General features: G+C 39.2%; 1 protein-coding gene across 2 annotated transcripts in view; it reads left to right on the top strand.

The window, feature by feature from the left end:
• The window catches only part of LOC139742705 (aryl hydrocarbon receptor nuclear translocator homolog), a 37,628-nt gene extending 23,432 nt beyond the window's left edge, over nt 1-14,196 (top strand). For both annotated transcript variants that reach the window (XM_071653232.1, XM_071653231.1), the window contains 10 exons: nt 338-430; nt 1,145-1,262; nt 2,512-2,541; nt 3,316-3,513; nt 4,859-5,045; nt 5,937-6,043; nt 6,781-6,931; nt 9,230-9,761; nt 10,145-10,301; nt 11,047-14,196. In XM_071653232.1, coding sequence (XP_071509333.1) covers nt 338-430; nt 1,145-1,262; nt 2,512-2,541; nt 3,316-3,513; nt 4,859-5,045; nt 5,937-6,043; nt 6,781-6,931; nt 9,230-9,761; nt 10,145-10,301; nt 11,047-11,354 — 1,881 coding nt within the window. In that variant the 3' untranslated portion in view covers nt 11,355-14,196. The remainder of the gene's footprint in view (nt 1-337; nt 431-1,144; nt 1,263-2,511; nt 2,542-3,315; nt 3,514-4,858; nt 5,046-5,936; nt 6,044-6,780; nt 6,932-9,229; nt 9,762-10,144; nt 10,302-11,046) is intronic.
• The last annotated feature ends 436 nt before the right edge of the window (nt 14,197-14,632 follow it).

The raw sequence follows: 14,632 nt of genomic DNA, 5'->3' as shown, positions 1-14,632 counted from the left end.
AAATACAGTATGCCACTCTGATATTACTTTTTGGAAGGGTTTTGCATTTTATAAATGTAAAATTTGGATTTATGACCACTGTGGGCTACCAACTACAATCAATATGTGGGGTCTCTAATTTACGAGAAATTAATTATCAAATAAAAGATAACAAGCATTTGAAATAATTTCCATGATGTTGTGCTGCATTTCACACATGTTTGACTTCCTGAGATGTACAAGTTTTACCCTAGAATAATCTCTTCTTCTTCTGCATATTCATCTTACATTTCACATACTTAAGTTTGGTGCATACTGTCAGTTCACACATTTGATATTTGCTGCATTTTGTTGGCAGGCTGCAGACGGGTTTCTCTTCGTGACCTCTTGCGAGAGTGGAAGAATCATCTACGTCTCAGACTCCATAACTCCAGTCCTCAATCAACCACAGGTACATGAATTTTTGCAGGTTCCATCCCCCATTCTGTGAGAGAGCTGTTCCTGCAACACCAGAACTAATGTGTGGGACTAAGCAAAGGGATTATTATTCTAAGCGGGTGCAAAAGCCAAGGGCGTTGATTCATTGGCGCAGAAGCACATCATAGTTTATAATCTCATAATTGTACACCCAAATCTACGTAACTTTACTGCTGCACTTCTCAAGTTATAAGAATCAAAATCCTTTAATAATGCTTTTTTGAAGTGATGAATTAAAGTGTTTTCTCTTATCAAATTGCCACTCCACTACAAGTAAACACATACACATGGAGAATATTGACTAATTTTAATCACAGAAGATATTAAAGGTGAAGTCTGCCTGCTCTTCTTTCTTTCTTCAAGTAGTCTTCAGTTTGGGCTAATTTTTTGTCTGCACATAATCTGCCTATAGTCACATCTAGGCCTTTGAATTCCTGTGCAGTGCCAGTCTTAATGTGGTATTGTTGTTGTTTTTGGGTTTGTTTTTTTGTCAGAAAAGCACTATGAGGAATTAAAAAAAGAGCATGCAAGATTCAAAGTTCAAAATATTTTTCAGTGACATATTATATACAAGTGTAGGTGCATGCCACTTATAAGTGCATGCATTGGCACAGAAGATTTACAAGTGTATATCATGAGTTTCTCATCTGGACTCAAAACATCCTGATACCTTTTCCGTTGTGCATAGACGGAGTGGGTTGGAGGTTCAATTTATGACCTGGTCCATCCGGATGATGCAGACAAAGTCAGGGAACAACTCTCCACGTCTGAACCTCACAACAGTGGGCGGATCCTGGACCTTAAGAGTGAGTCTGGTCTAAATCTAGGATTAAGTTTCAGTCTATATTTTATAGTCTAGATTTTTCTAGTCTAACTCATGCCAACTGCAACTCTTGGATTAGTTGAATACAATTGATTGAATGGCTGATTGTTTTGAGAGCATGGACACATGTTCTAATATGCTTCTATTACAGAAGAAGTATTTTCTATTTCATTTGTAATTTTATCATTGTTCAAATTAAGTCATTATGACAGATTTTATCAAGATAATCATGTGACGTGCAGTGAAGGTATTTCTGTGTTGATACACCATATAGTACTTTGCCAGAAATCATGTTGAAGGCATCTATCTCGGTGGCATGTGATTTATTTACACAACCACACAAAACCTTACCAAAATGCAACATTTCCTAAGTTTTTTAAAATCATGTTCCAGATTCTGTTTGCAGTTAAATAGCATTATGATAGTGTCTTTAGCTCTTCTTTGACTTGGCAAGACTTGATATACATGTATTTCAGGGGTTTTTTTTGTCATTCATCTCCCACCCCCCCCCCCCCCCCCCCAAATGAAAGAGAGAGAAAAAAATGATAAAAATTACAATAAAAAAAAAAAGATAACTGTGCACAGCACATCCCAGTATGCACATAAAGTAATTTGGATTTTGTGTATGGCACTGCACCTTTTAAAAGATAGTCTGAACCAGAACAAGAATCTTCAATTTCCAGACAAGTAGATCCACTGCATATCAACATATCATTTTTATTATCCTTGTAAGACTGTAGTTTTACACAGGCACTTAAAGGCACAATTTACCATTTGCAGATGAAACAAAAACCCAGCTTTAGTGCTTCAAAATAGTTCTAAAATGTGAGTTAGGGATAGAAACAACCAATGTAGAAATTTTAATCAGGATATTCAGTATTAAGTGTTGGTAAATATACAAAATGTGAACAATAGTTATAATAAAAGTGTTTCTAGCCTTAACTGTCTACAGTTATGGTTTAGAGAGAAAAATCATGATATCTCTTTATATTTTAGGTTTTATTGCAAAATGTTTGTATGGTAGGATGTCTAGTGGTACAACTGACCTACACGTATGCATCAAATGTGATAACTCAAACATTTTTAAAATCACTGCTCCCAATGGTAAACTTTACCTTTAAATGGTACCTTCCTTCAAGTGACAGAGTGCATTGTAGCAGTACTCTGCATAGACACTGTGCATAGAATGAGCTAGGCAGTGATTCCATCATGTTGTTTTCCTTTTTTCACAGCTGGGACTGTCAAGAAAGAGGGACATCAGTGTAAGTCATACATTTTTAAAGTTCATACCGTACTTTATACCGAAGATCTTTAGAGATGTTGTTTTCTTCCCCCACTAGAGATGTTTGGGGATTACAAATTCACGTTCAAACCCAAAACTGTTTTGTTTGTTCTCAAACACTGGAGAAACATGTGAATGTAAAGTTATTTCATGAAGTTGATATTATAACACAGCACCAAACTGAATAAAAATTGAGCAAACTTTGTTGAAGGTCATTGAATGATTTCTGCCTTGAATGTTCATCATGATTATAAAGCATCAGAATACTGCAAAATCTGGTGTTTTTTCCCCTTTATTTCTATGTAGTTCCACCGGGATAATACAAGCTCTTCCCAGTCTTTAAATACAGAAGAATACAGTACATTCAATTTCTGGCAGGTGCTTCCATCATTGGCATGTAACTTGAACATAACACACTGTGGAAGAGACCGTGGATAATTCATGTGTCTTAAACAGGGACTTGCGTTTTTAGTGCAAACCAGTGTAGGCAGTATAGCTGCCAAGTGACTCTACCTAGTATATCCCCATATTTCATTCATTGTGTGATGTCCGCAGGCAGTAGAATGTGATTTCTGTACATCAATTGAGGTCAAATCAATTAACATTAAGCGTTTCTTTGTTAACAGTTTATTACTTGTGTTTTGTCGACTTGTTATTTTTGGAATTGCATAAACAGTGTATGTGATGATACTCATATTCTAGCACTCCTTCCCGTGTGCCTCCATCCTACGTTGTACTCTTTTTCAACCCATAGCATCTATGAGGTTCTGCATGGGATCAAGGCGTGGCTTCATCTGCCGCATGAAGTACGGCAACGCTCAAATAGACCCCATGACCTTGAGCCGTTACTGCCACTTGCGCAACCGGAGCAGCCTTGGCTCACCAAAGGACGGCGAGCAGTTTGCCGTCGTGCACTGTACCGGTTACATCAAGAACTGGCCCCCCTCTGCAGGTAGGTCCACCCCACTACCACTGACAGGGTTCATCAGTGGGTTGACAAACTTTGCAATTCATGTTGACCCGTGATAAGGTGCTTCCTTATAGGATGTCTCTGACTCCCTTGTGCAATACAATACCAATCACGTCTGTCAGTTTCTGATTCAAAGAATGTGATTGGTATTGTAAAAATGCACACTTGCAACTGAATGGATCCACTGTCAACAAAAATGTGACAAGTGCATCCATTTTCACAAGAAATGCTAAATTGATTGGCCAACCCAGTTACACAATTACAACATTTTTTTCACATCTTCATGTGGGCAGAGTAGGATTTTGTCAGTCAATGCATCAAATGAAAAGAGATGCTCCTTTCGTTTTGAGGATTCTGACAAAATGAAACTTGCAAGTGAAAGTGAGAGACTGGCTTTCAAAGCAGTCATAAGGTTTGCTAAGTAGAGTTGAGTAGTCAAGGGACTTGAAGTGTGTGTTTTAGAGGATTGTGAAGTCTTGTGTTTATAGTGATTTCAAGCACCAACAAATTAAACATTATATATAGCTTATTGTCAAAAAAAAAAGAAAAGAGTGACAATGTGTGAGAATTTGTTGTCATGTATTTTAAGTCTTAAATTGTAATGCATAGATTTGATGTAAGGGATTTAAAGACTATGACCATCAGTAGGTAGAGTTGTGCTTAGTCACTGCTCTGAGCCATGTGGTAGTAGCAGTGCCCATGAAATCTGCTCACCGTAGTGAGTCTTGTTGATTTGTGTTCAGATTTTGTTAACACTGAGCTATATGCTCTGCATTCAAAGCTGCTTTGTGTGCACACCAAGTAACATACTGTATATGCCGAATATTTTGTGAGGCTTTTATTTTTGCAAATTTCACGAGTCGGGTGCTATTCGTGAATTTAAAAACACGCGAAAATATTAACCCTGATCCCGGTATGAATGTGAAGTGCACATATACATTTATCCATTCAGTACTGTACTCCACAGTTGCAAATTTAACCACTTGCGAAATCGTTCTGAAGTCCCGATTCGCGAAAATTTGGACTCTTTAGATATATGGCGTTTACAGTAGTTTATATTTCAAATGAATGATTCTTGAATCAACTTGTTTTTATTGCAACAGATTTAAAGATTGCCCTTCATTGATGTATTAACAGTCACTTAATCAGTGCTTTAGTAGTAGCCATGATAAAAATCAGAAGGTCATTGGTGTGAGTCTAGCCCAAGTATGTATGCCTGTGATTTTTATCTTGGTTATTACCAGAACATTGGGTGGTAGGTGCTTATGACATAGTATAAATCTCAGAGGTGATGATGCCTTCTTTCATCTCCCGATCCTATTTGCAGGAATGGTAATTGACCAGTCGGATGGGGATTCTGAAGGCCAGAGCACAAATCACTATTGCCTTGTCGCCATTGGTCGACTTCAAGTCACGAGTACGCCAAACTGTGCAGATCTGGGCGGCGCCGGGACACCCAACGAGTTCATCTCGCGGCACAATATCGACGGCAAATTTACGTTTGTAGATCAGAGGTTTGTGCCGAAAGGAGAGCTTTTTTCTCTCACCATTAAACAATGTAAATACTGCACCTGTGATTCCTTTTCATCAGGTAGTTTGGTTCATGTGAATCAAAATCATTGTTAAACTGTTCCTGTGATATGTAGTAATTCCCTTTAGAATTAAAACAAAAAACAAAAACAACATGTTGGTAAGGGACAGGTAAACAGGTTTGTCAGTGATTACTGTGAATACAGAAATATTCTGGGCATGAAATTTATGTTTTACTGTTTAGATACAAATGTACCTTACAGAAGATACTAGTATACATAGCAGTGTTCATTCAATATACATGTAGTGCAGATAGCATGTTGTTAGTGGTGTGCATATCATTCGATTCAATATGAACACCAGTTAAAGGTCCTGTTTACCTTTGGGAGCAGTGATTTAAAAAATGTTCAAGATATCACATTTGATGCATATGTGTAGGTCGGCCGTATCACAAATCATCCTACCATGTAACATTTTTGCAATAAAGCCTAAAGGAGATATCACTATTTTTCTCATTAAACCATAACTGTAGATGGTTTAGTCTGAAAACATTTTTATTATAACTATTTTTCACATTTTGTATATGTAACAGTACTTAACATCGATTATACTGGTTCAAATTTTTATATTAGTTGTTTCTATCCCTAACTCACATTTTATAACTAATTTGAAGCACTAAAGCTGACTTTTTGTTTCATCTCCAAATGCTAAATAATGCCTTTAACTTTTAACTTTCAGCACAGAGATATAGTCACAGTGCATCATGGACGCAGCTGCAACATAACAGGAAATGTTCCACAGCAGTGTCTCTATTGTATGTTAATACATCTGTGCCAATTTTCAACTCTATTTTTCCACTCAATTTGTCATTGCAGAGTAACTGGTGTTTTAGGTTACCAGCCCCAGGAGCTTTTGGGCAAGTCCAGCTTTGAATTCTGCCACCCAGAAAACCAAAGCCACCTCAAGGATAGTTTTGAGCGAGGTAAACATGACTACAATTACATTTTCCTTTCTCCTTTTTTTTTTCTCTCTCTTTTTTGTGCAGGGCTTCGAGTTCATTGACAGGGTTCTAGCCCTTACCTATTTGTTTTGAAATCATGATTGTCCAGCCACTAGCCCATCACACATTGACATAATACTCCTAAAAGATAATAATAATAATAACAAAATGAATAAATTAAAAGATTGGGAAAATTGAGTATGGCATCATGATGCAGAAGCCATGAATATTTGTGTGTGGACACACAATGTTGTTAACTTTTTAAGATACTCATCCTGATGCAAATACCCACCCAACCTATTTTCTTTTTTTTTAACCCTCATGATAATTTGCATACAAGGAAACTACTGATTTGTTTTGTTTTGTTTTGTTTTGTTTTGTTTTGTTTTTTTTTTTTTTAAATCTCATAATGCAACTTGCCACACTAGTTCTGTACACTAGGGTGCCCAGCATCACATTCTGGTCGTTGTTTGGGAATTCACACAGTCTAAAGATTCAGCGTGCATGATTTTACAGCTGAGTGATTATTGTTTGTTTGTCATGTTTGTTTGCGAACGGTGGCAAATGAAAAAAAAAAAAATCTTATTGCAGGGCTATAATCGGTAACACCTGTGTGTGAATGTGGCTGATATGAAGTTTTTCTTTTTAGATAGTGTTGTGCACACTCTCATTTTGTTTTCTTTTGCTGGTCTTCTACCCCCCCCCCCCCCCATTTACAGCGGTGAAGATGAAAGGCCAGATGCTGTCACTCATGTATAGGTTCCAGTCCAAGAATCGTGAATACGTGTGGTTGAGAACCAGCTGCTTCAGTTTCCAGAATCCATACACAGACGAAGTGGAGTACATTGTGTGCACCAACACAGCTATCAAGTATGTTGAGAAACATGTACCCAATGTAAATTCTGGTTAATGGCTACTGCACGTTGCTAATATAACCGGGCTTCTTTGGCTATTTTCTAATCATGCTACTTATCCGTCCCCTGACTTCCACTTCCATTCATACATGCTCTGGTACTCACTTACAAACATGCAGTGAATCACTACGATCCATTTGGATTGATGACCTTTCTTTATTGATTCCAACGTTGCAAAGACTGTACACTTCCTCAACCATCGAACCATTTCCATCACCAAATGACACTATGTGACTTTCTCACCTCATCAAACTGATGTTCAAGTTCTACATGGTTGTAATTAAGAATTGGACCACAAGATGGCGCTATTCATGATTAATCTGCTGTAACGCCCAATTTATACAAGACATTTAGAGCATTCCAGGAGTGCTACTGAACCCCTCTGAACTCTGTATGAAAAGACAATTGGGCCCTAGAGTGCTCAAGGTTATGCCTCTTTAAATGCTTGGCTCAAGAGTGCTCCTGAAGCGCTCTAAACTCTGTAAATGGTCATCAAGGTTTAGAGCTCTCCAGGGCCCCTTTGCATAAAAGTTACAATTATGGTAACTTTGCCATCCAATGGTAACTACCATGGCAACAATACTCAACAGCCAATCAAAATCAAGAATTCCATGGTAGTAACTTTTATGCAACGGGCCCCAGGAGTGGAATGTGGTGTGCACTATGCATACAGTTTGTATGCTAGAAGTTATAGTGAACCGCACACTTGATGAAGCTCACCGTGGCACCAGATAGTTATGCCTCCTCTCAGTCACTCCATGTGTAGTCTCAGTGAGTGGTGATTCTCTGTGTGAACAAACTCGGAGGGACATAAGTTGAATCCACCCCCTCCCCTCCTCAATATGTGCTGCAATAGTGCATTCATGAGGGCATTTGTTGATGGTGAGGTTTTTCGTTTAACAATAAATGATAATAATGTGCATTCAAATGTGCCCATGTTACTTTTTCAGGGATAAAAAAGCAAATGATCAAAGTAGTGTATACGTACATTAAGTTGACTACCATAATAGCTTTAGCTCCTCCGTATTAGTTTCCTGATGCTAAATGATATCAAATTAAATTTGATACACTTGAGAAAATGTGTTTTAACACTGCCTTTCTACATTCTTTTCTTGAATCTCATGTTAATATTCACATTAGCCAAAAAGTCCTCTTCTTGATATGAAGAGTTTGAAGCATTCACTCCATTCTTGTTAATTTGAGATATTTGCAATTGAAACTGCTAAAAAGCAAAGAAAATAGTGAGGAAAGACAGGATTTTTTAATCATAGCCTCAAGAATATTCCTTGTTATGTAACAGATGTGGAATCATCAGAAAGGTTTTGTTTTTTGCTTTAACTGATTACAGACTTACTTTAAAATATTTGAAAATGGTGCTTCACTCATTTTGCGATCAAATTCTTTATATGCCTTACACGTATCATCTCATGAAACCACATAGTTATCCGTCTTTTCTGCGGAAACCTTGGCCCATTGTTGACTTAGTCACCATGGTTACTTCTTCCTGCTTGAAGGAGACAATGCAGAAGAGAAAAAAAAAACAAATGAAGTTTACAGGAAGGAAGTATGATATGAATTCAGAGAAAGGAAGAGAGCATTTATTCCCCAAATACTGAAACAAAATACTACTTGCTTGAAAGTGGGATGTTTGATTCTAATTCCAGAAATTTAAACTGAAACTATAGACTACAGTATGTAGTGTTGGCATTTGAGATCAATCGTGCCAGTCAATTTTTTTTATTTTGTCAACAATGAGAAAGAAATTCTTAGTATTTTCCCGTAATTCCTTAGTATTTTCTTATTAGCTGAAGACATTTTTGTGCAAATTAAAGTGTAGGTTGTACATGTTGTAATTTCACAAAGATATCAATGTGACTTTTTCTTGGCGAATTTAAAGCTCAAATAGAGATTTTTACCTGGTGTATGCTAAACACTACCGCATTTGATGTAAATTCAAAGTGACTATACTTGTGGGAAGATATCTTTTCAAATGTTTGACATATCTAATCATATTTATACTGAGATGTTCATGAAAAAGTTTGTTCTTGAGAATCCCAAAAAGTTTGCTGTGATGTGTGCGTGACACGACAGTAACTAGTATTACTAAAGCCTTCAACCTGGACTCCCAAGTATTTAAGAGTGAGTATGAACAGGTAAATTAAAAAGCTTGTTGCTACATCCTCAAGGGAAGTGTCCATAAATCTGAATACACGGCTAAGCTTGGCTACTACATGGCATCATTGATTTATCCTAGAAACATGCAACAGCCCCACGGAGGGCCAGAGTTGGACAGCACCAAGCACAAGGCCCCTGGGGAGCCAGTCGCCTCCCTGACAGCCTATGATGCTTACCCTAATTCAGCCACGGCAGCAACGGACACCTTGGCTGACCGCCACACGGCCACGCAGGCCGACAAGCCCAGCACCAGCTCTAAAACAGATTCCTCCATGACAGGAATTCGCATGGGGCAGGACGCCTCCACTGCCGGCGGAATGTATACAGGGGGACTCATCCCCGCTCAGCAATCCCAGCAGCAACAGCCAGCCCTCATGGCGGCCGACAAGTCCGGGCGGGGACACGTCGGTGCCGGCGCCGCGTCGGGATTCTCATCCGGCTACCACCAGTTACGGACGAGCCAGCCATACAGTCGTAGTGGCACGGGCGCGGAGGAGAGTGCAGGGGCCAAGAGTTCCTTGGGAGCTGCCAGCAGCTTGGAGGATTCCAGGAAGGCCTATGGGCAGAACCAGGCGGGCTGGTCACCATCACAGTACTCAGCACAGATCAAGGTAAGTAAGAGCGCATTCTAGCGCACTCCTAAAGCATACTGTACCATACCATACCTGCACCAGAGGAGCGCTTGAACGCTTCTAAAGTATACTGTACCGTACTATACCAAGCCAAAAGTGGTCCACTTCACAATGTGCTCCAAAAGCATACCAGAAGTTGGCATGAAAAGAATGCATGTAAGACACACACATGTCATAATTTCAAGAGTTGACAGGCCTTGTTTGTGAGTTATCAGCCAAAACAGAAAAAAAAAGAAAAACTTTCCGTGAAGGAGTACTGAATAATGTAGTGCTGTAATCATCACATTGTTTCATAATTCTTGCTGCATTTGAGTCTTTTTGGGGTTTTTTTATGCATATGTATAATGTGTGTCTCCATGCAGAGTTCTCAGAGTACCCTACCAGTCAGCAGTCAGTCCACCGTTCCCTTCACCCCCCAGGCCAGTGGCAGCATGTCCTCATCTCCAGCCCCTTCCTACACCCAGCTGCAGACAGGAGCTGGGAGGGGCTTTGCCTACCAACAGGACAAATCGTTACAAGGTACTGTGAAACCAGAAACATGTAATAGCAGCATGAAACTTTTGCAAATTTGCCACTGGCATTTATTGCATCATGTAGAAATACCTTTCGCATGCATTTGGCGTTTGCAAATCTTGGCCCCTCACAAAATTTGCAAAAGTTTCATGCATAGAACAATTCTCTTCTTGGGTCTCTACACAAGCCCATGTTACCTCTACTCATGTTAAAGTCTTCACAGATTTCACTCATGTGCTAAACTTTCATAAACCAGAGGATCTCACATGTGAGAGAGTTACCGCTCACACATTACAGAGGTCTCTACCCTTTGGCAAAATTCACAAATGTTATTCAAATCAAATTCAGTTATGTTTTGTTCATGGGTTAAAAAGGCTTGAAATTTGGCACATTTTTCCAATGTATAATTATGACTGTATACATTCATTACTGGATCTTTCTTTGCTCATTTGCATAGTCCGTAGGTGAGATCCTAAACTACTTTCATGAGTTCATGCCTTTATGGTTTGCCCTACACAACTAGCACTGTCAGCACTCTAGTGTCAACAAGAACATTGTGCCATGCAAATGACAGAATATACTCAGTCATTGCTTTGTAAACCAAGGCAGTGGGAATTTTTGGTTTGATTTTATTTATATCCACCACACAGTAGACATGTTTTTCACAGTCTGTCATGTTCATATCAAGGAGTCAGTGAATAGCTTTGATGTAGTAAAGAGCTTCCACGTGCTGTGCTATTCTGTACTCCAGGATCCCAGACCACCCAGATGGGGTACAGCGGTCGCGGTGACTCCAGCTCCATAGCCCGCCGCGACCACGGCATGTGGCAGCAACAGCAGCAACAGCAGTGGCAGCAGCAGTCGGCGGGCAGCGGCCCGGCAACGGGGGCGGAGAACCCCAGCGGGGGCGGGGCCCAGCCCCCTACGGGCCAGGAGGAATTCACGGCCGACATCTACCGCATGCTGGAGGGGCAACAGGCCACCACGGGAGGCTACCCGGTCTCTCAGCAGGTGGAAGAATTCCAGGACATACACATATTTCCCGCCTTCTCCGAGTAACGAAAGAAAGGCGCCCCCGCCTCTCGTAGCAGCGTGCTAGGATATCCCGTCATACAAGGATATCTCAAAGGCCACGACAAGTTTCAGGGGAATGATACATGAATGAGATGTCAGTGTGTAGCCTGAATGTCACAGGCATGGAGAGGCAGACATGAGATGTGTGAAGATGTGGGTTTGACCAAATTTCAATAATCTCATGACTGAAATATCGATATTGGCTTGCTAAAACAAGTATTCATTCTGTTCATTTGGCTCATTCATATATCTCTTGTTTGATATGCTTGCTGTAATTGTTTTGGCAGTGCTTGTTCACACATCTACAAACTAACCCTATGATACACAGGCAGTTCAGATTTGACTGCATAGTCTGCTGATTTTGCCTAGTTTAAAAGAGTATTTCTACGAGCTGTGGTAAAGTCTCCAGAGCTTCTCATAAACCTTACAGGTAACATGCTAGAGGTGACTTATAGTCAAGTCTGAGTTTGGCCTATTTTGGGACTCCCTGATCTTGCAATCAAGCGAACATTGGGGTTTGTTGAGTGCATTTCACAGAGTGCGAACATTGGGGTTTGTTGAGTGCATTTCACAGAGTTATGTGCATCTCATCACACCCCCAATTTGTTTGCATCACAAAGAGATAAGAGTTCCTTTGGAATAATGATGATGAACCGATGTCCCCCAAATTTAGGAGATTCTCTGGCAGAGTTTCCAATGCAGTAGACTGAAACAATGGTGAACTTGTCGGTGAAAAAAGAGTTGAACTGTGATACCTACTTCTGTATCACATCAAGTCTAGTGAGCAGTCATGAAGATATACTGTTGTCATTGACAATGGTGTGACAAAATTGAAAATGAGTGTTCTGTTGAAAATAAACACTGCCCCACAAGGATATATTCTAAACTTGATATGGCATTGCATGAAAATCTATCACACAAAAGAATTTTTGCGTGGAATTTTCAGAGATTGCATTAATTTTCCAGAACTATTTCTTTTGTGCAGTGACATTCTATTGCAAAGTAACAGATTTGATATTTTTCATAAAATCAGTGAATGTTATGTAAGGAAATGTTGAAACTATTTTCTGCATGAAGACCCTGTCAGTGTAAGAATTTGAACAGACAAAATTCAACTTCCTTTGCTGTGAAAGACTTTCAAGAGTCTTGGAAGTTTTAAGTTCTCATGCTATGTTTGTAGCTGACATAATTTACATAGAGCGAGATATTTCTGCACGTAAAAAGTGCATTGTTGTCATGACAACCAGCAACTAGTCATCATGGGAATTCAAGTTTGCTCCATCTCGCTTGGTTCAAAGAATATCATGTTATTAATGTCAAGAGAATTCAATCAGAACAGAGAGAAGTGAGAGGGAACATTTGATTGTCACAAGCACAAAATTATAAATAAAACTGAGATAAGATGGTTGCCAATTCATTTAGGTTTGCAGAATTCACAATGCCAAGCATTGATTGCATTTGTTCTCAACTATTTTTGAAGATAATTATGACTGATATTATATCTAATATATACATATTTCCTATAGATTGTGTTTTGTATTTGCATTCGCCGTGCACGAGGTTGTAGCTCTTTTGCGCAGATCATGAATGAAAACCCTTTTGATAAAAACCATTTGATGCTGATTGCCAATTTGAGATGAAATTTATTGGAAATTCGTAGGATATGAGATGAAAGTTACTCTCCTTTCAGAGGTAATATTTTAATGAAAACTTTGTCAGCCAGAGGAAAAAAAGTGATTCTTGATTTTGTAAAGATTCTTCTTTTTTCCTCTTTTTGTTTTTCTTCTTGGATCTTCTCCTCCACCCCAATAGTCTCTTACCATATCACAGTATGTGTACTGGATAGGTACTTAGCTAAGAAATAATATATTTTTCTTGAATGAAATGGTAAATTATGACCAAAATTTTGCTGTAAAACAGTTATGTGGTATGTTCACAAGAGAGTTTAATCCGAACAAAATGTCATTTTGCCACAAATAATGCATGACAATGATTGTGGTAATGCACGGCCTCATGCCATCAACAGGTTGTATAACTTTGATGGAGTTGTACACTGAGAAGACCATTTTCTAACTTTCTACTTGTGTAGATAGCAGTGATGTGGTGTTTTTGTCATTCTTTTCTTTTCTTCATTTCTCTCGGAAGTAACCACAGAGGTATCTCATTGTATGAAACTGATATCCACCACCTTGTTAAGTGTCGTCATTGTTCAGTTTTGTGGTGCAACATTACGTGGTTTAGTGTAATACTTTCTGTTGTAAATAGGTTCTGCAGTTTTTATTTGCTCTTGCTTTTATACACTTAGTTCTTGTAATCTACAATGTATATCTCTCCCCCATCTTGCCACTGTAAAATTACCTTGAATTTTTTTTTTTCCTGAATCATGGTATCACTTTTTAATTTACATTTTTAAATTAATTCATCAGACTATGCCACGGTGCAATTTGAACTTTCTGATAAACATTTGATTTTTAAAAAAAATCATAGATATGGCTTAGCCTTGCAATGGCATTCTATTCGTATAGATGCATCTTTCCAGATCAAGGCGGTCAGATTATATATATTGTTGATTGTGGCTATGGCTGTGTGATTTCTGATCACACGCTGTTGTTGGGTGTGGAGTTTGGTTTCTGTCTCACTGGACGGTGAATTGTGAAGTAAATGTCGTCTTATTGTTTATGTTTGTACAACAACTAGATCGAGAACAAGTATTGATCACTGTTTTGTTTTTCTTAATTTTTTGGGACGGGGTGAGAGACACATCGTTGTACAGGACATGCAAGGGAAAGATATCATTCGTATGTAGCAAATGAGAGATGCAAAAGAAGACCCCCCCCCCCCCCCCCCCCACACACACACACACACGCACAAACACACCAGTATCCGATCAATCCCTGACAAAAAGAATGTAACAGCCTCTGTGATGTGGGGATTGTGTTTGCCCACTGAGATGTATCTATTACACACAAGTGTATCCCTGATTCCTTCCTTGAATCTCTCATAATGGATATGCGACCCATTAAACTATCTCCGGGGCATGGCTGACAGACTCCCAACATTTCATGCAAATAACTGTTTACTGCGCGGCATGGATGCAACATTTAGCAGATTTTGACAACGAGCAAATTCCCTGTTTGCATCGTATAAGTGGTTTGTCCGCTCGTTTTAATGTGTAACACTCATACAGGGTCTGTGACAACAGCTAGTCTGGCAGCCCTGATGCACATTCCTTGTGTGTTTGCTCTTGAATTTCGTGTGTGTCG

The sequence above is a fragment of the Diadema antillarum genome, unplaced genomic scaffold (assembly GCF_040938485.1).
Source record: "Diadema antillarum isolate AM-2024a unplaced genomic scaffold, OU_Dant_1.0 seq00001016_RagTag, whole genome shotgun sequence".
In the NCBI taxonomy this organism is placed as follows: domain Eukaryota; kingdom Metazoa; phylum Echinodermata; class Echinoidea; order Diadematoida; family Diadematidae; genus Diadema; species Diadema antillarum.
The sequence above is the reverse complement of the archived record's forward strand: the minus strand, read 5'-3'. Positions and strand labels throughout refer to the sequence as shown.